This window comes from Pseudogymnoascus verrucosus (assembly GCF_001662655.1).
Source record: "Pseudogymnoascus verrucosus strain UAMH 10579 unplaced genomic scaffold scaffold_64, whole genome shotgun sequence".
NCBI classification, from domain to species: domain Eukaryota; kingdom Fungi; phylum Ascomycota; class Leotiomycetes; order Thelebolales; family Thelebolaceae; genus Pseudogymnoascus; species Pseudogymnoascus verrucosus.
Genome location: NW_017263715.1, coordinates 130016 through 148301, shown reverse-complemented (window position 1 = coordinate 148301; position 18286 = coordinate 130016). Strand labels below are relative to the sequence as shown.

At 49.6% G+C, this 18286-nt stretch overlaps 7 protein-coding genes across 7 annotated transcripts; 2 read left to right on the top strand and 5 right to left on the bottom strand.

Annotated features, from left to right (window-relative positions):
* Positions 1 to 384: 384 nt before the first annotated feature.
* VE01_09423 (uncharacterized protein) lies at positions 385 to 1210 on the top strand. Its single transcript, XM_018278837.2, has 2 exons — positions 385 to 623; positions 734 to 1210. Exons 1-2 carry the CDS (start codon positions 510 to 512, stop codon positions 1004 to 1006), a joined length of 387 nt encoding a protein of 128 aa, XP_018126062.1. The 5' UTR covers positions 385 to 509; the 3' UTR covers positions 1007 to 1210.
* Positions 1048 to 4499, bottom strand: VE01_09422 (uncharacterized protein). Its single transcript, XM_018278836.2, has 3 exons — positions 3937 to 4499; positions 1579 to 3850; positions 1048 to 1520 (listed from the first exon to the last, which is right to left on the bottom strand). The coding sequence occupies exons 1-3, from the start codon at positions 4024 to 4026 to the stop codon at positions 1300 to 1302; spliced, it is 2583 nt and encodes an 860-aa protein (XP_018126100.1). The 5' UTR covers positions 4027 to 4499; the 3' UTR covers positions 1048 to 1299.
* A 44-nt stretch (positions 4500 to 4543) lies between these two features.
* On the bottom strand, positions 4544 to 6850 carry COG6 (Golgi transport complex subunit 6). Its single transcript, XM_018278835.2, has 2 exons — positions 6502 to 6850; positions 4544 to 6441 (listed from the first exon to the last, which is right to left on the bottom strand). Exons 1-2 carry the CDS (start codon positions 6796 to 6798, stop codon positions 4633 to 4635), a joined length of 2106 nt encoding a protein of 701 aa, XP_018126061.1. The 5' UTR covers positions 6799 to 6850; the 3' UTR covers positions 4544 to 4632.
* A 183-nt stretch (positions 6851 to 7033) lies between these two features.
* SEC24 (COPII subunit) lies at positions 7034 to 10653 on the bottom strand. The gene is made up of 3 exons (XM_018278834.2): positions 9790 to 10653; positions 7521 to 9737; positions 7034 to 7413 (listed from the first exon to the last, which is right to left on the bottom strand). The coding sequence occupies exons 1-3, from the start codon at positions 10390 to 10392 to the stop codon at positions 7402 to 7404; spliced, it is 2832 nt and encodes a 943-aa protein (XP_018126060.2). The 5' UTR covers positions 10393 to 10653; the 3' UTR covers positions 7034 to 7401.
* A 373-nt stretch (positions 10654 to 11026) lies between these two features.
* Positions 11027 to 11427, top strand: VE01_09419 (uncharacterized protein; the record flags this gene model as incomplete). Its single annotated transcript, XM_018278833.1, has 2 exons — positions 11027 to 11085; positions 11136 to 11427. 2 exons carry the CDS (start codon positions 11027 to 11029, stop codon positions 11425 to 11427), a joined length of 351 nt encoding a protein of 116 aa, XP_018126043.1.
* A 473-nt stretch (positions 11428 to 11900) lies between these two features.
* VE01_10837 (uncharacterized protein) lies at positions 11901 to 15493 on the bottom strand. The gene is made up of 6 exons (XM_059464286.1): positions 15115 to 15493; positions 14589 to 14972; positions 13887 to 14480; positions 13696 to 13836; positions 12872 to 13648; positions 11901 to 12797 (listed from the first exon to the last, which is right to left on the bottom strand). The coding sequence occupies exons 2-6, from the start codon at positions 14646 to 14648 to the stop codon at positions 12276 to 12278; spliced, it is 2094 nt and encodes a 697-aa protein (XP_059320269.1). The 5' UTR covers positions 14649 to 14972; positions 15115 to 15493; the 3' UTR covers positions 11901 to 12275.
* Positions 15494 to 15946: 453 nt separating this feature from the next.
* Positions 15947 to 17511, bottom strand: VE01_09418 (uncharacterized protein). The gene is made up of 2 exons (XM_059464063.1): positions 17128 to 17511; positions 15947 to 16993 (listed from the first exon to the last, which is right to left on the bottom strand). Exons 1-2 carry the CDS (start codon positions 17370 to 17372, stop codon positions 15979 to 15981), a joined length of 1260 nt encoding a protein of 419 aa, XP_059319304.1. The 5' UTR covers positions 17373 to 17511; the 3' UTR covers positions 15947 to 15978.
* Between the last annotated feature and the right edge of the window lie 775 nt (positions 17512 to 18286).

Genomic DNA, 18286 nt, shown 5'->3' with positions numbered 1-18286 from the left:
AACATACCGGCTTAAAACGTAGTCTAAATAAGAAAGTGATACCGAAAAATATAAAAATAAAGCATCTGAGTATCACTTGGGGAAACTCGTTTTGGTCGGGGAGATTACATATCCAAAAATCTCTCCAGACAAATATTAGCCGTAGAACAAAACAGGGCGCAGCCACAGATACATCAATAATTGATCTATATTGGAATAAGAAAACCAGAGAAAAATATACTAAGCTATCTGCCACTATTTTGGTCTGGCCCAATTTCTGTTTTGTTGTAGTAACCGCAGATTGGGTTTCTATAAAGTTGTCGAGCACACCCCTGTACCCGAGCAAACATGACAAACACTCCACCAAAATCTCTCGAACCTCGTCCAATTCGGAAGACCCTCACGATGTCAAATCTACGCCTCACATCCTCGGCCTCCGTAACCGCTCTTCCTCTCCCGCAGTCAATACAGCTCAATTGAACTCGCAGCACGACCAGTCTGGACCGCGCTCAAAGCGCCGAAACCCAACTATGTCGGCCCCCCAATCGCGCGTTATAAACGCCGTCGTGCTCACGGCAGGCCTCATGCAGAAGACCGTCAAGGTCCGCATCGGGGGTCAGAAGTGGAACAAGCACGTCCGGAAGGTAAATTTCCTCTCTATATCACTCGCCTTGAGCTCCTCCTGCCCACCCGGCTATGTCGCATTAAAGTAGCCTCTGTGACAAAGAATACCAATGCTGACAGTAAGCTTTAGTACTTCAACTACCCGCAAACGGTTTTGGTCCACGATCCACGCTCATCCCTGCGCGCAGGCGATATTATCGAGATCAGCTCCGGATGGCGTGTAAGCAAGAGTGTGCGCCACGTCGTAAGCCGCATCATCGCGCCCTTTGGAGAGCCCATCGAGGCGCGACCGTCAGTGATGACCGAGGTGGAGCGTCTGGAGGAGAGGAGGTTGAAGAAGGAGGCGAAACAATTAAGGAGAGCGAAGATTGGCACAGAGGAAAAGATTGAGGAGAATGCGTAGGGTATTGGAGAGAAACTACCTGCTCGGGGATTGTTTTGATGATCGGAGGGTTTGGGCATTTTTGGGGCGTTCTGCGACATTGAGGCTGTGATATAGATTCGAGGAGGCGGAGAGACTGTAAAATATGTACTAAGTAACCATGTGTATTATATAGTCGTGCATTCGCATATCAATACTGCGCATCCTACTATACTCTATGGAGACCACAGTGATCCGTTGCCCCATTGGTGATGCCGCCTTGAACGCCCCCTGTCCCCACACCGAGAATACCAGGCCCTTATAATAACAATGCATCAACCGCCTCTCTCACCAAATTCCTTCGCCCACGCCTCATACTCCATGAGACCCTGCTGACTCACGCTAGGTCTAATGTTCACCAGACTTGCCATAAAGTCTTCAAATTGGAATGGGCGAATTTGGTCCATGGGCATGTGAAGGAGCGCTTCACCAAGCGAACGGAGAGGACCCATAGCAGCGTCCTTAGCCAGGGCCGTGATATCTGAGCCAGAAAAGCCTTGAATAGTTAGCAAAGTACTATGGGTGCTTGGCGTATATAATTTCAGAATGCTTACCTTCAGTAATCATGACCAGCTTCTGGATATCTTCCACGCTCAAATTGTGCTTCTGGTGACCAAGCAGATTTGCTAACTGGACGGCCCTGGTATCACCCTCCGGCAGTGGAATGTATTGTCTCCTTACAAACCTTCTCCGCGCGGCATCGTCAATTAGCCAGGGCATATTGGTGGCAGCTAAGACAAGCACTCGAGTGGGATCACCCGCATCCTTCTCCTTATCAGTCTGTTCTCGGCCAGCAGCAGCGCGCTGGAGGTCACTCCACTGGATGAGGAACTCCGTTTTGATTCTTCTAGTAGCCTCATGTTCGCCAGCACCGGCACGGCTAGAGAGCAGAGAGTCAATCTCGTCGACAAAGATAATACTAGGCGCGAGATATTTTGCCAGCGCGAAAAGCGCCCGGACAAGTTTCTCGGATTCGCCCAAATATTTACTTGTGAGACTGCTCGCCGAGATCGAGAAGAATGTCGACCTGGATTCCGTTGCCACGGCTCTAGCAAGCATGGTCTTGCCTGTTCCCGGTGGGCCAAAGAGGAGCATACCCCTAGCTGGTTCTCGGAGACCCATAAAAAGATCCGGCCGCAGGAATGGATACACCACAGCCTCCTTCAAGGCATTTTTTGCAGCATCTAGTCCAGCCACATCGTCCCAATGAACCTCATCGCCCTTCACAACAATTTCATTGAAGATTTGCTTGGCGGCAAGCTCGTCGCAGCCTTTGGGCAGATGCTTCATCATGTACTTGACTTTCTTTGCCCAATCATCTTGCTCCTGCCTATCCGCAGAGTCATCAGACTCTTCAACCTTCGGTGCATCGGCGTCTGCTAAAATGGCATCTTCTTTCTCCTTCTGTTTTGGAATCTTCCTCCGGGGCCTCCTGGGTCGACCGGACCTTTCATCATAACTAGGGGAGGAGCTATCATCATCGAGGGACGTTCTTCCTACATGGCGTGCGTCTTTGCGGGAAGACGAGCCGTTTGCTTCCGGATTTCTCTCTTCCCCAGAGGTCCTTGGCTTAGCGGGCGATCTCCTACGGAGTGGCAACATGGTTCGGCTTTCCACAGCATTCTTCTTGGCAGTAGTTTCTGGGTATTCCCTTAGGTATGTAGGATATGATGGAGCGTCGAACTTTGCGGGCTTGGCTGGTGGAACCGGAGGCGGAGTCCTAAACTTAAACCTAGAGGTGGTTTCGGGATCTGATGATGGAGCGATGGGTGGAAGGTTCTGAATTTCGGAGACTGTAGGAAAATTTAGCATCGGTTCAGACCCAGCTGCCTGCTGTTGTGGGTTTGTAGACGGAAATGGATATTCAGGACCGTCGCCAGTAGAATATGATTCACCTCGGGTTGTAGATTCTGGCGGGCTATTGCTCTTTGGCCGGCCAGTGACAAGTCTCCTGGAATGACTGTTGTAGTAGACTTCCTGGTTATCGGAACTTGGTCGTTCTGCTGTTCCTTGTTTGCGACTGCTATCCAACGCAGTTGCGCTTGCAGCCACTCCTAGAGCATGTGTTCTGCCACCATCATCTTTAGGTGACGGCTTTTTTCGGAGAGCGTTCCATGCCAGAGTTGCTGCTTTGCTAGTCACAGTGTCATCAGTGGTATTCGAAGAAACCCGTGCCGGTTTAGTAGGTCGCTTTTCTCCCTTGTTGAATCGTAGTGTAGTAAGCATGGATCGCTCTTTCTGTGGACTTCTGCTCCTAGACGTCTTTTTGGATACCTTCTTTGGTGGAACTAAGCTGTCTGGCCCAGAAGAAGGCACTTGAGCCTGAGCAGCGTTTATAGCAGTATCGCTCGATACTGTCGTGCTTGACGAGTTCCGTCCAACAACCGCACGGTCGGATATATTCCTTGGAGGGACTGGTGGCCTTGGTCTTGGGGATGGTGTAGGACGAGCAGGCCGAGAGAGATCCGGATAGCTCATAGCAGGAATAGTACCATCTCCAATAAATCCTCTAACAGGTGCTTCGGATTCGTTTGACGGGCGCGGAGTTATAGGGCTCTTCGAGAGCTTGTTCGCTGTGCTCGACTGTTGAGATGATGACCCGACGCCCGCGCCTTCGTCCGCCGACGCTTTATCTCCTCGTGAAACGCTCAGAGCCTCTAGAAGTTCAACCCGCTCTTTGCATTGCAACTCCATATCCCTCAGACTATCCTTCAATGCTTTCTCGGTTTCTGACCGTGGGCGCAGATCGGCAGGTGTTCGTGCGTTGAAGAAGTAAATCTGGTCGAGGGCTGACCGCCATGACCGCAAGGCCTCGCTTTCATTGCCCTATTGGCCATACGTTAGTAAATATAAACTTCAATGAGTGAAGACCTAGCATGGGGTCTTCGCCGGCAGGGTTGTCTTGCGCATACCTGACTCTCGAAGTACACTGCGGTTGAGCATATCAAGTAACACTCATCGTACGTCTTTTGCAGTGACGAGAAATTCTTATTCCGCATCATGGTTTCTTAGTTAACAGCCGACACATCCCACAGGGTTGATGCCTGGCTAATTCGCAGTATTGTTGTTCGTATGTTGGGGATGACCGTAGTTGTGGCAGGGCTGATTGATGTTCGTACAGGTGCAAAATGACGTCGATGTCTGATAGTGGGACCTGTGCTTGCCGCGCAAAACCAGAAATATTACAGTTACTTTTCCAGACTACAATCAAGACGATAAGGAAACTTTACAAGGCCATAATTCCTCTAGTATACAAGATATTAATTATGACGCTCATGGCAAAAGTAGAGACGAACAGGGTAGCACACATCACCAGTGAGGCTGGCACAGTGGGAAATGCGGGGTGGCACTTGATTGGCAAGGATCCCCACCACAATCTACGCTTCCGCATGCGCCAGACAGCTGTCGATCGCCTCCGTCACAACTACATACTGTATATATACCAAACTGAGGCGCTAATGAGCCGTTGTCAAACGTCACGGAATGTAGTCACCGCAGCTTTTGTTAAGGGATACTGTTGCATGTCTCATCGTCTATATTTGGGCCACAGTATTATGCGGATTCCCGAAGTTAAGTTGCCAATATCCCAAGATATATCTGCTCCCTCTCTACGTCAGTAGAACTCGAATCTCCCCGCTAGTTCGTGGGAACAAAGCTCGGAGTCCAAGTATCTCTTCGTCCTCCTCTTCCTCATCCTCTGACCTCTCCGCAACACCATCGGCCTGGGTAATCCTCTCCTCCACCACCTCAAAGTCCTCGCAGAACCTATCGGCCGCCTCTTCAGTGATTTCCCGTGCTAACCTTGAACTTTGAAGCTTCCTCAAATTATCCAACGCGTCCATGAGAGCGGATGGCAAGAAGTCGTCTAGTATCTGGCTGGCATCCTTAAGAGCTTGTGGCTGGAAAGCCTCGGTGGATACGAGTTTTTTCAGGTCTGGCTCATTGCCCATGGATTGCAACGTGTCGACGAGACGCTGTAGTCCAGAGCTCTGCAAGAAAAAGGCATATTGATACTCAATAAGGTCAATTGAGTGCTGCTCTACTGTCTTTCCGAGCTCCTCGGCGCGGTCGGCTGTGAATTGGTACGATTCTAGCGCCGTCTTGCAAGATAGGAGGCAGTTGATGATGAATATCGAATTTGATGGCATCTCCATATCTTTTGCCATGGTCTCTATACCCCTGATGTATGGTTCAAAGGCATCCTCGAGAACTGTTTTGAAGTTTTCTTCTCGGCTCTTCGCGCTGGTAAATGATGTGTCGTAGGTTTTCATAATCTCAGTGAGCTGTTTGAGCCCTTCTTGCAAGAAAATCGGCAGGCCCAAGTCTGCAGGTGCCTGCTGCGTTTCAGTCTGCAAGCTGGCAATATGGTCTCGCATCAGTACGCGGAACTGGCGTAAGCCAAAGTCCTCTAGTCCTTGAAGTGTGCTTAGCAACGCAGAATCTTCGCCCAGGATTTTTGTAAACATGACCCGATAGAAGTTAACCAGATTCGAGATCTTGTAAACTAGGATTGTTTCGTCGTGGCTCTGTATAACTTGCTCAATGCGTTGTTTCAGCACGCGCGCTACGCCAGCGACATCTCGGTCAACGAGATCATTCAGGGCCTTGTGGCCATCGAAAACAGTGTCTGCTTCTTCGTCCCGAGTATATTTATTCCACGGTTCACTATCTCTACCAGCTTGAATGCCTTTGGCAATCTCATTGCCGTCGGAGATAAATAACACCTCAAGTGCTTCTCTTTCACTGACAGTAGCAGAATGGGTCCACGCCAGCATATCACCAACATAGCGCAGGGGGTCATGTGCCACAAGCTCTAAAGGTTTCACTGTCTTATCTTCATCTCCGGTTACCGATAAACCAGTCAATGCCGTATAAAACGAATCTGACAGAATATGCTCCCTCGCTTCGGCGAAGAAATCAAGACAGTTCTGGAACAGTGTTGGCCTTTCTGCCAATACTCTCAGCGCCCTTCGTATGGAGGCGTTGATTTGGGGGTTCTCCAGATTAAGTGACTTAAACTCGCGTTGGATCCACCTATACAACTTCTGAAATGCGCCATTGAGGTTTGTCGTGATTTGCTCCATAATCTCCAGGCCAAGCCTCTGGTTCTCAGAGCTCAAGAGGATCTCACAGTCCACTTGGATCTGTTTAGCGCGGTTAAGAACGATGAAGAACTCGTCATTAACTGGTTCCGCGGTAGAGGTGAGAGTCGCAATGTCATCGTCGGACATGACAAAATGGGCGCTGAAAGCTTGAAGCAATTTCTGCTTCATTTCAACATCCTTCTTGCGCGCCATCAGATCAGACGCCTCATCCAACACTGGCGCGGTTTCCTGGTGAGCGGCCGTAATGTGCCTCCGCATCTCTTCACATCCCTGATTCAGATTTGCAATACTCTGCCCGATGCGTCTGAGTTGCTATTTTCAACGTGTCAGTTTGGCCCGTATATCGGAGAGTCGAAAATGCAGCCAACCCACCTCTGCGACATGGCCGAACTCCTTGATCACCAGCCCATTGCTGTCAATGACATCCTTCTGAATATCGAGTCTCAGCTGACGTCTTGTCTCCACTGTATTCTCAACTCCTCTTTCATCAAGTAATTGCAAGGCATCTCTGATCTCAAGGTCTGCATATGATGCCGAGAGGACACTGTTGACCTTCGACGACAGCGCATTAGAACGTATGGGCGCCTGGCCAGTACTGGACAGGGCGGGAGAAGCAACGCGGCTATCTACCGGCGATTGCCCCTTGGTCGGGAAATAACCAGCTGCCATCTCTTCGTAACTAATGATGCGTTCTAGTCACGGGATTCATAGAGTTCCTGGGAGATGGTTCAGGAGGTTGTCGGTGGTTGTCATTGGCTGCTTACAATATAATGCTGACTCAGCGAGAATCTATGAGCAATTGGTCACGTGCATTTAGAAACGTGAAGGCCAAATTATAATATTGAATGTGCAGGATGTAGAAAAAAACAAAACAGTGAGCTATTGGCATATTGAATGACGAAGTCTTGGATTTGGAAATAGTGGATAGATTGTCATGTTATATGACTTATTCCGTGTTGTTTGACATTTTTTATTCGCTAGAAAGTTACACGTTGCTACTGTAACTAGGTTTTAACATGAAGTGCATCCATCAATAGACTCCAAATTGCAGAAGATATAATGCTAGAGGCTCAGCTACTGGACGATGTATATTAATCAACAGTGCTTCTCTTCACACTCAGTCTATACGTAAACTCTTTGCTCCCCTATCAAAATTGCTATCAACGTATCGTTATTTCCTTCATACCCCGCCTGCCCACTAGAGCACGCTCATTTCATCATCAGTGGCCACCGTCGTATATTTCGCTTTCGAGTCATTGTGTGCTTTAGCACTTATTGCATAACCTGCACGCAAAGCATACATCAGCACGTGAGTCCGATTTAACACGCCTTAACGCCTCTGCACAGAGCCGGGCTTTCAAAGGCTAAAAGGTCATGTACGATTAACCTACCTTCTCTCTCAGTGTCCCCATCCACTGCTGGAAGCTCATCCCCTGGTCTGCCCTGTCCTCCAGCAACATTGTCTGCGCCCACAGCTTCAAGCTTGGGTCTCCATCCTCCTTGACGATATATAGGTGTGGCTGGATTATGCTTCCAACACCCCTGGATCTGTAATCCTTGCACTTCAGCATGACAGCTCTAATGCGCTCATTGAAGTCATTGTCTAGCTCTGGCAGTGATGCTTTGCCGACCTTGACTTGTGTCCTATCAGGCACGCCAAAGACGTCTTCCAGGAGCTGCGGTACAGCATCGCGGCCAACCCACAGGAATTGAGTTTGGCCATCGGTGATAAGATATAGACCATATGGAACGAGGCGCTCGGAAGAGAGGTTGAGCGGAGCCGGGAGGACAATCTCGCTGGTCTCTGGGTCTGGGATACCGACATTATCGGGCATGTCGTGCAAAGAGTAAAGGCGTGGGTAGATGTACTGCATCATCAGCGGTAATGGCAGCGTGGAGAGCAGGCAAAGGGCGGCAGAACGAAGATCGGACGGAATCTGGGCCGACTTTCGTAGACCGAGGTTCTTAATCAGTCCCAGGAAAAGAGTAGGGAGGCCGCGGAGGTTAGCTGGGAATTGAAGACCGCCACCACCCATGTTTCCTCCAGCAAGCTCTTTCTTGAACGTTTGGAGGAGCTCAATGAGCTTCGACTGCAGGGATTCACGCGCGGACTCCAGGCCGTTGCTAAGGGCGCGTTCGACTGCCTTGTGACTGAAGTAAGTAGTGATCGCACATTGATCCGCTGACGCGTAGAGATCGGCTAGGATTGTTGTCGTAGGGAGAGACAGTGTCATGACCCTAATTCTGCGCTCCCCATTGCTCGTTGTATGGAGCACAGCGGCCTGCATACAGATGAAGTTCTTCGTGAGGGTTTCGTCAATAGCGACCTCAACGACATATGCCTGGTCACGAGGGAACGCTGGGAACGCGCACAGATCAGAGCTGCGGTTGAAGAAGTTGCCGTAGAAGGTATTCATTCTCAGTCCAGTGGTCGCACGGACACGTAGAACGGCCTCCAAACCGATTTCAGAAGAGAGGTAGTCGCTGAACTCCGAGGCAAATTTGATAGCATCTTCGCTTCTCACAGCGCTCCATCCTGGGTAGAAGTAGGTTTGCCCTCCGGTGTATCGGGGCAGGTTGCTCAGCGATGCCACATCCTGGTATTGTGAAGAAAAGAGGAACATGTCGATGGAAACCTGGTTCTTGGAACACTCGACAGCAAAGCTTTTATAAAAGCTGTTTTGGGTTTGCAACAGGGCGCCTTCCTTGCTGGTTCCGAGAGCCTTTGGATCTTCACGCAAGTCGAGCTTTCCATAGCCAACATTGGGCAGCGTAGCCGTCAGTACCACAAGCTTGCCACCAAGCGGTGAAATAAGCTTGTGACCGGCGCGCAATGCCGATCCCATGCACGATGTGGTGATTACGTTGTTCTGGAACATGCTCGGTAATTTGGTGAGGAATGCCTCGATATTTGTCCTGCACTCCGACAGGGGTACCAGCAACTCTTGGGGGATTGGCAAAAACGGCTCATCCAAGTCGCTAACCACAAGCATATTTGTCTCTCCGTTCTCTTCGGTATCCTTTGGAATTGTGAAGTAGTGCAAGCTCGAGTCCACAGCCATGAAGCCGAGGCGCGTCCTGCGGTCGGCGTTGGGTATCCTGTTGAGGCTGTCGAGGATTGTGCGTGCGCTGGTAGCCAAGAGGCCATTGTTCACAGCGTTATAGCTTACGTCGAAGAGGAAGAGGTACACCAGAGGCTGCGGTGGCCTAACCATGTACTCTTGTGGAGCCACGAATTCGACAACGGCGTGGTTCAGTTCGGCTCTCTGCCACCTGTCTACACTCTGCTGTGTTGCAGCATCCCAATCAAATCCCTGTGGGACATCGTTGGTCAGATTGCACATGTTACAGCGCCATCTGTGTCCATGGTCGAGGAAAGTAACATAGGGGTTGATATACGTCCTACATCTTCGGCAACGAGAAATGATCTGATCTTGGATAACTGGAACTGGGTCGTCCGCATCATGTAAGGAAGTGTATGGCTGAATGACGAGGGCAAATGGAAGCTTCGACTTTTTTAAGAGATTGTTGGTTGTTGGAACTGCATTGAGGGTAGATCGCACGTATTTGTGGGAGCTGTTTGCGTCCGGTGACGGTGTGACGCTCGACTTTAAGCAAATTAGCCAAATAATTTCTGTCAGTTAGGAATGCCCAGCTTACATTTGGTGGGAGGATAATTGGTGGCGGAGGCAGCTCAATTTCAGCAACATTAAATGGCTGGTTTAAAAGATCGGTGGGATATAGCTGGTTCAGGGCAACCCTCGGTGCACCTCCAGCGCCTGGCGCAGCAGCTTGAGGCGCAATTCCCATCTGGCCCATTCCCTGCGTGATACCTCCAACATCACCACCGGGAGGGGCTCCAGGTGCCGGGTACCCAGCTGGTTGTTGTGGTGCCTGGTATCCTCCAAGGCCGCCGAGGGCAGACTGGCCAAAAGTTGACGGTTGAGGGGCGTCGGTGTATGGCTGGTTCCCAGTATAAGCTGGCTGCTCGGCAGCAGCAGGGTAACCACCATAAGCTGGGGCGCCAACTGGAGCAAAGTTTTCTGGGTTTGGCGGTTGCCCTCCTAGAGCTGCGTTACCGCCAGCGCCAAAATCGTATGCTTGCGCAGCGTATCCTCTCTTCTTTTTCTTGCCATGGCCGTCATGGTGCTCCTCGGCCGGAGGTGGTGCAGCAGCTCCGAAGCCAGGTTGTGGTTGCTGCTCCCCATATTGCTCCTGTTGCGGATAACCTTGCGGTGGATAACCTTCTTGAGGGGCCGACATGGCTGAGGTCGAGTTGGGTTCCTTTTTGTCACCGGTCTAGACGTCGTGGGCGCGAATGTATTGGTGTCGTCAAGCGGGCAGACAGGTGGATAATGAGACTCTGCAACCACTTTTAAATGCGAATATGCTGTGCAAAGGCCGCCCAGGGACTTTAACAAGCTGTAGCTTTGCAAGATTGGGTTCGCTGTCACCTATGAGCCTAGATTGATATGAGTGTACGTGGTATGAAGCTGTCCCGAGTAGCTCCCCATTCCTGGCGCGGGACACTGTGTTCGTAGAAGCTTGGACGACGACTGAGATTAAGCGAGGCTCCAATCACGTGCCTAGACCCGCCTATTGGCCAGTGCGTTGCCATGGGGCGCAGGCGCCTTGATTTGTCCAGCCTCGTCCCCCGCGCTACTACCTCGTAATTGCGTGTCCAGCCAGCCGCAATCACAAGCTTGCTTGATGTGTGCACTTCAGCTCTAAAACTCTCGTTATTATTTTCTCTGATACCCAATTCTTTATCAATCGTTCACTTTTCTTTCCAAGTTTTCTTCTATTCAAGCTTTCTGACGCTCTGCGACCTCTCAAACCTGAACTCATACCTTCATCGCTCTTAATAGCTCAATCTCCTAAAAACAAGCTTTCCATCATGGCCTGGGGAAGCGCGAAAGTTCCTAAACCCCCTGCACCTCCCAAGTCAGCCATTGCGTGAGTTCCTCCATATCCGATGCTTTGATCGTCTTCTAACTGGCCCCCAGCAAGCTCGTCCCTCTCATTATCCTCTTTGGAGTCCTGGGAGGCCTGGCATTTGTCGGGTACCACATCTACCTCTCGATCATGCAGATCTCCGATGCCGCCTCGAAGAAGATGGAAAAGAAGAACGTTGTCTTCACAAAGGACGGCATGAAAGTGGGCGTGAAAGAGATCAGAAACGACGATTACGTTGACCAGACGCAGAGCGTCCTCGTCAAAGCGTGGAACCTGAGTACCTGGCCCGGCTACAAATCCAAGATCTGGAACAAGGAGAAGGACGAGGGAAAGACGAATTAAGTCATTGGATATGGCAACGATGCTTCTAGTGTTCCCGGCTGGTCGTGATCGGTTCGTCACAGCTGCCTCGACGGCACTGTGCATTGTCCACCGCGTGGGATATATTTCGTGCATCTATGGGATGGGCACGGCGTCCAACAGCAGCTTGGTCCTGTTGCACTTATGTTTACGTTCTTGAGCCGATTTTGTGGCTGGTTAGATCTTGAAGTCGGAATGAGACATGAGAGATACCCTTCGGTTCGCATCTGTACGTCGATCTCTGCAAGCCAAGCGAGCGGTGGGGTTTACGCTGTTTTGTTTTATTAGGAAAATACAGCAAAGTTATTGTGTCTCACCTTTTTATTCTGAATTAGTGGACGAAATCTGTTATATTGGTTTTATTGTAACTTGGCCTGGGATATACGCATTGTTGTCATTAAGGATCGAATCAAATATGCTAAATACTTTTCAAACTACTGTTCAAGCGGCCAACCCCTTGAGGTCCCTCTCTTTCTCATGGCCATACTTAGCCACTTGTCTCCGTTTGCGACCTTACTAGACAAGTGAATTATCAAATATGTATCTCTTTAATTGTTCTTCAAGCAAAATATATATACCAACAACATAAATACGTAAACGTGGCGTTATGATACACGTTCCCAACTTTGTGCAAAAAATACATAGGCAAGCCACCTGCGAGGGTGCACGCACGCGTGCACACACATCATACAGTAAAGTCGCCCAGCTCCCGTCCTTTCTACCCACCCCCGAACGGCCGAAGAATAGCAATCCAATTCTCCCATCCCTCATACGCCTTATAGCGCTCAACCCCAACTCCGATCCTATCTTCTCCAAACCCGTCAACCAATTCAGTCCTTGTCCATCATACCCACCTGGAAATATCTCTTAAGCAGCTCCGCTAACATCTCATCCCCGCCAGTCCCCTCATCAACCAGGGCCTCTTTCTTTCGTTCGAGCTCTCGCTTCCTGCGCTCTCGCTCCCATTGGTCCCACTGTTTCTGGCTAGAGCTCTCCATGGCTGCGAGGAGATGCTCGTCGGGTGGGGATTCTTGGCGCAGGAGGTATGCGAATTGGGGCGGTATTTGAGGTGCGTTGACTAAGTGGCCTGGGGCCGCGCTTGTAGGCATGGGATAGGCGGAGGGGTAGTTGGGCGGGAGGCTCGTGGGTGGGGAGGACGTCGAGGAAGGGTAAGCGGTGCCTTGAGGTGTGGTGTAGCTCGTCGATGATGGAACTGTGCTGGTTGAATGCGGAGGGGATACAGAGGCAGTAGATGGCGGGGTGAAGGCCTGGTTAGGAAGCTGATTTGTCAACAGCGCGGCTCTGCTCATCAAGTCGCGTTTAATTGTCATAGATGGGAGGCGTAATTGATACTGTGGGCCATTAGCACAATTCACATACTCATCTGACATAATTTGGAATAAATATGGATGGGGGTGAAACTCACGAGAGCTAATGTGCCAGCTTGGTTGATCCCCATGACATCTGTTATGTAGTGTAACCTACCCTTCAACCATGTCCTTTGGGCATCTGTTGCGAAGTCGCTGCAAGATGCGCTGAAAATTGGCCAGGTAGAAAGGTATGATCCCAATGCCCTTGGTGTATTTTGGTTGTCACCGAAGGCAAAACAATTGTCACCTGCCACAGCAAAGCGCTGCAAAGGCCCTTTGTTCGCTTTCCAGCCCAAATGGTACGGAACGCCTGCGACTATGTCGTTGACCGAATCTGTTCCTAACCTTGCAGCCGCTGCATATTCTGGTGTCGTGCGATAATCCACGGAAGTGTTCAGCCATGCAGCGCAACGTACCACAGCGCCTGAGATAAACAGCCGTGTAACACGAAGAAGCGTCCACACACCTGCAATCCAAACATCCGGGAAGGTATCGATTCTTCCCGGGTACACCTCGCTGTCTAGAATTTCATCAGAAGAAATGCTCTTCACCCAGGCTACAGTTTTAAAACGTAGGGCGTTTGGTAGTTTGGCTATCCAATCTTGGATCTTGTGCTCCATCTCCCAGGAGCGCCTCATTGCATCTTGGACCTTGCTAACATTTTCAGGTGTACGTTCTGCGATAGTCATGAGCCCGTTAATTTCATATCGCAACTCTGCCATTTGAAGGGCTAGCTGGTTTACAACCTCTCTTACGTCGCCATCTTTACCGTCATATTTCCACGGGTCGATGCCCCAGTCCGGCCTTTTGCCTGTCGACAGGCAATTAATGGACTAAAGGTGTTAGAATGCAATTACAAGGGGAAAATCGGCAATCGTACCATAAGGTTCCTAACGGCAATAAAGAGTGCGCTCCCAACCCTCGTCCGAAGTTGCTTCTTCCCTCGGAGCTTGACTAGCATCACCGCGCCGTCTATGTGTGAGCCCCAGGCTGCCATAGCTACAGGTCGAGATAGAATAGTCTGAAGCAGGTCAGACACAAGCTGTTGGTCAACGATAATGAGCTGCTTACCTCGTACATCCCCAACAACATCACAGATGCGAGGGTTTCATCCGTCTTTTGCGCCACTGGGTCCCGTAGTGCATCGTTTACATGTCGTATAGCTTTGCTATACTGCTCTTGTGCCTTCGTTAACAGTGATTTCCCACTTGGACGGTTGCCAAACGCGGCCAATGACGCTGCACTGAAGGCGAGTGATAAATGCTTGTTCGATGGACTCGCATTGGCAAGCGGTATAATATAATCCGTGAGTCCTATCGAAGCGCCATTGTCTGACGTAGCGACAAAATTGGTAAAGAAGTAATGTGATGCAACTTGCTCTACTGGAATAGAGATGGTAGCAGGCACTTGTGCTGGTCTCGAGCTGGGTACCAATGAAGAGTCGGGGTGGTTTGCGCCAGGGGGTGCCGCATTAGAGTTCCACGGTCGGTTCGATGGAGCTGCTGCTTGAGATGCAGCTTTCCTTGCTTTGGCAGTTGGCTTCTTCGCCCTTTTCTCAGTGGCCTGCGTTTCATTGCGAAAGACGAGATCAAAGTCATCTTTGTAGCCAGGGCACTCTCGCCTGGACTTGCGGCATTGTGTGCACGTGGGTTTTGTTTCGTCGCACTGTCAGACAAAAATAGTCAGTAAGTTTCATCAGTCTTTCTCTTGGGAGACATATATCATATGCTAGATGCTAAAGCAAATGAGGCGGTGACAGAGAGTCCTGCATACTTTTATTCGTCTTGTCCGGCACATCTGACATCCCCTGGATGGCTTGCCACAGTACACCATTTTGAAGGCGGCTTTGACGAGAATGAAAGATTCCTGGGTGCCTCAGCCCATCAACGTCGAACAGGAATCCTGCAGGTACTCGCGGTCCGGGCGAGATGCCTTCTCGGACTGCCTTCTTTACTTCGCATGTGCCACGTGGGCCATGCATGCAGCTTCCCAACCTGCAGAAGGAAGCGGAGAACCTGACTCGCTAAGAGCTGTTAGGGCAATTGCCTTGCACTATTTGTCTGCTTGACGTGAAGCCAATGTCTTCAATGCAGGGCGTGAGAGTGGCGGGGGGCGGGTTAGCGAGAGTAGTTGCACGGTGAAGTGTGCCTTGGGGATCTTTTTCTATCATCAGCCTCCGGACTGTATGGAGTTTACCAAACACACCAAGATCCACACATGGGGCTCCCAAAAGGAAGGAAGTCATGAAGGTGGAGCAGATATGGCCCACTTGTGATGTCAAGTGCCGGATTATACTTACCACTTAGTTGGGCTTCGTTTGGCTTGTGATAGTCGCCTTGAAGACTGATTCTCATATATACATGCGGCGGCGTCTCCTCAAAGATAGAGAGCGTGTTGGGGACAGAATGGGAGAAAGAGCCAGGTCTATCCGGATCGTGACCGATAGGATTTGTGGGTGGTGATTGGAAATCGACGGGAGATGTCGCTTTGTTTTGTCGGTAAGGCCGTTTGGATCGGGGTGCGCTATGTCCGCGACGATCCTAGTGGGGAAAGTCCGTGTCCTCGGCACGTTTAAGACAGCCTCAGCTCTAACGCTGTACGGCAATGTTTGCAGATTATAGGACCATGCTGTACGGAATAGCAGGCCGAGTTTGTCCCTTTATCCGATAATATGGAATATACGGTGATTGAATGGCATTAATTATTATCGGGATCTGAGAATATCTAGGTCCAGCCAGCCCCGCCCCCCACTTTGCCACCTGATACGGTTTTAGATCAGTAAGACAGTGCGTGGTCCGCGTTTGCGGGGAGAACGGAAAACAAGGGTTCGAATCAAGGGTAGGGTACGACCGGCGCCTATCCGATCTTACTCTGTACCCAACCCATTATTGCAGAATCCATATCTATAATATATCACAATTCTTACTCTCGTCATATATGGTATGGCAACATGGCAAACGCGTGCGCCACACTGCTCATCATTGTGAACGGTCCGTGCCCATGGAACTTGTTGCAAGGTTAGGAGAAAGTGGGATAAAACACCGAGGTCCCCAGCTCATTAATCAATGCAATGTGACAAAACAATAAACATGTCACATATTCAAACAATGAAACGGGTGATGATCAACAATGTTTCGCATTGAAGTATATACCAGAAGTACCCTCAAGGATATTTCCATACGCAAAGCAGGCGATCATAAAAGCTTGTAGACACAATAATCCTTTCCTTGGCATCGTCATAGCCTCCTCCTTCACCGTCGTTCTTGTTGCCTCTCCAATCCTTTCTCTTCAATGGCTGGACATCGCTCCCGTAGTTCATACTCTTATGTTCTTCAAATCTGGCCAGCACTTCAATAGTCCATTCTCCCTCCTTCGAACCTCGGATTTCGAGGATTCTTGCACCCGCATGCATGCACGATGCCAGCACTCTGAAACACCGCTCCCCGTCCGCAACCTTTTCCGATTCCTTGTCCATGAACTTCAGCCTCCAGACGCCACCTCCTAGCTTCTTTTCTGCGAGCACTTTAAAATTTGAATTTTGGCCACTGCGATAGTCGTAAGTAGCAAACACGCGGACGGTGTCATCGTAGCTCCCCGTCAGTAATATATCCTTTCCGGCTTCGGTCCCAAGAGGCAGAGGAAGGATTGCAGTAACTCCAGCTTCATGACCTCGCATTCCACGGTTGCCACCGGGAGATGCAGCTGTGATCTCTGGGAGGGGATGGCTCAAGGAAGCCAGAGATGAAAAGGCGAGACATCGTAGCTTGCTGTCGTCGCCGCCCGAATATAGCGCTTGGGGCATTGTCTTTCCATCTAGCCGGGCTGGCGAGAAAGCAAGTGTCCAAGCTTCTAGATCATCATGCGGACTGAGCTCATCTCTGAGTACGGTGCATTGGGTGAAATCAGGCGAGAGAGAGAGTAGCGCCACTGTAGATGTATTCAACGTACATCCCAGGAGCTGAGAATGCGACGGATGCCATGCCAGAGACAAAACGAGAGTAGATTCTGGAAATAGTTGGAATGTTTGAAGAAGGGCAAGGTGGGGTCTTGGTGTCTGTTCAAGTTTGTATAAACTTATTGAGCCGGTGGAGGATGCGACGGCAATGATCTGAGGGAAGAAGGGCGAGAAGTGAAGATCAAGAATTGCCGCGGGGTGCGTCACGGTATAAGTTAAGGATCTAAATTATGATTTAGTATTTGATAGTAATAATCTGGGCCATAAAACCGCTGCTTTATAGGAGATATGTGAATAGGGACTGTGTGGAGGAGGAAGAAAATGCCATTATTTTCGGGCGGCAAGAAATCAACATACAATTCGTCGTTTTCCAATTTATAAAGAATGAGGCTGCCATTTCTCTCTTGTGCCTTTACTTCATTCTTGGGCTTGTCATCCTCATCGTTTTCTTGATCATGTGTCGCCTCCTCTGTCTCTCCTTTTTCTAAGTTATACGTGCCAACCACAAAATATTCAGGTGACGCCTGCGAAAACTCTATGCAGCTCGGCGGGAGGTCTAGAGTGGTAGCGACGGCATGGTTTTTCAAAGAGCCTTCGTCCATTTTGAATATCAAATTGACAAAGAGTTACCAAGTTGTTTGACGTATGGTTTGCGAGTGGGTTGGGGTGTGAATAGGATGTAGAATAAAAGCGGGGGAGTTTTTGAAATTCTGGCGTGGGGCAATTAATTCGACTCGATCTACGCCGGGTCCCTGGTCTCAAACCTTCTTTCGACCACGAAACTTTATCGCTGCCCCCATGCACATCAGTTTATTATCATTTTTTGTTAAATTAATATAGTATACCTATTGAATATATAGAGCGTGCATAAGCTTCTAAGGAACGCTTATTTAAAAGTTGCGATTATCTATGATTATATAGGTTAGGTTGTTCCATTTTATTATATTTAAATGTTCAACTTTATATTATCCTAGGAATTTATCACAATTAAGATTGTTGATTATAAAAAAACAAGTATTTAGTTCACACTCATTATCATATAACAAGCAAGCGCGACGGCTCGACCGACGTGCTTCGCACCTACTTCTTATAGCTATAACCGGGACGCAGCTACTTAATCCTCAATACAAGCCCTGACATTACAACTTAAACGCTTTAGTTTCTGTTAACGGAGCAGCAATAGCTGGGCAAAGGATCCGTATTCCATCTAGGAGAGAATTGGACGCCGAGTAGTATGGCGGCTGACTACTGCGGGCAGATTTCTCCGGCGGCGGCACACCCCCATCAATTCAATGGAAAGCAGTTTGCGCGTCAATACTGGGAGACTGTAGATCAATTTCTGCAACGCCTTCCACCAGCAACAACCGAAGGTTCTCGAGAATTGCAATGGATTTGGATCAGCAACCCCCATGTGCCTCCCCCTCAATTTGACCCTGACGGAATTCCACGGGATGAATGGATGGAGCATGTCTCCAAAATACCAATGCTGCGTATGCACGGAAGAGGCATACTACAT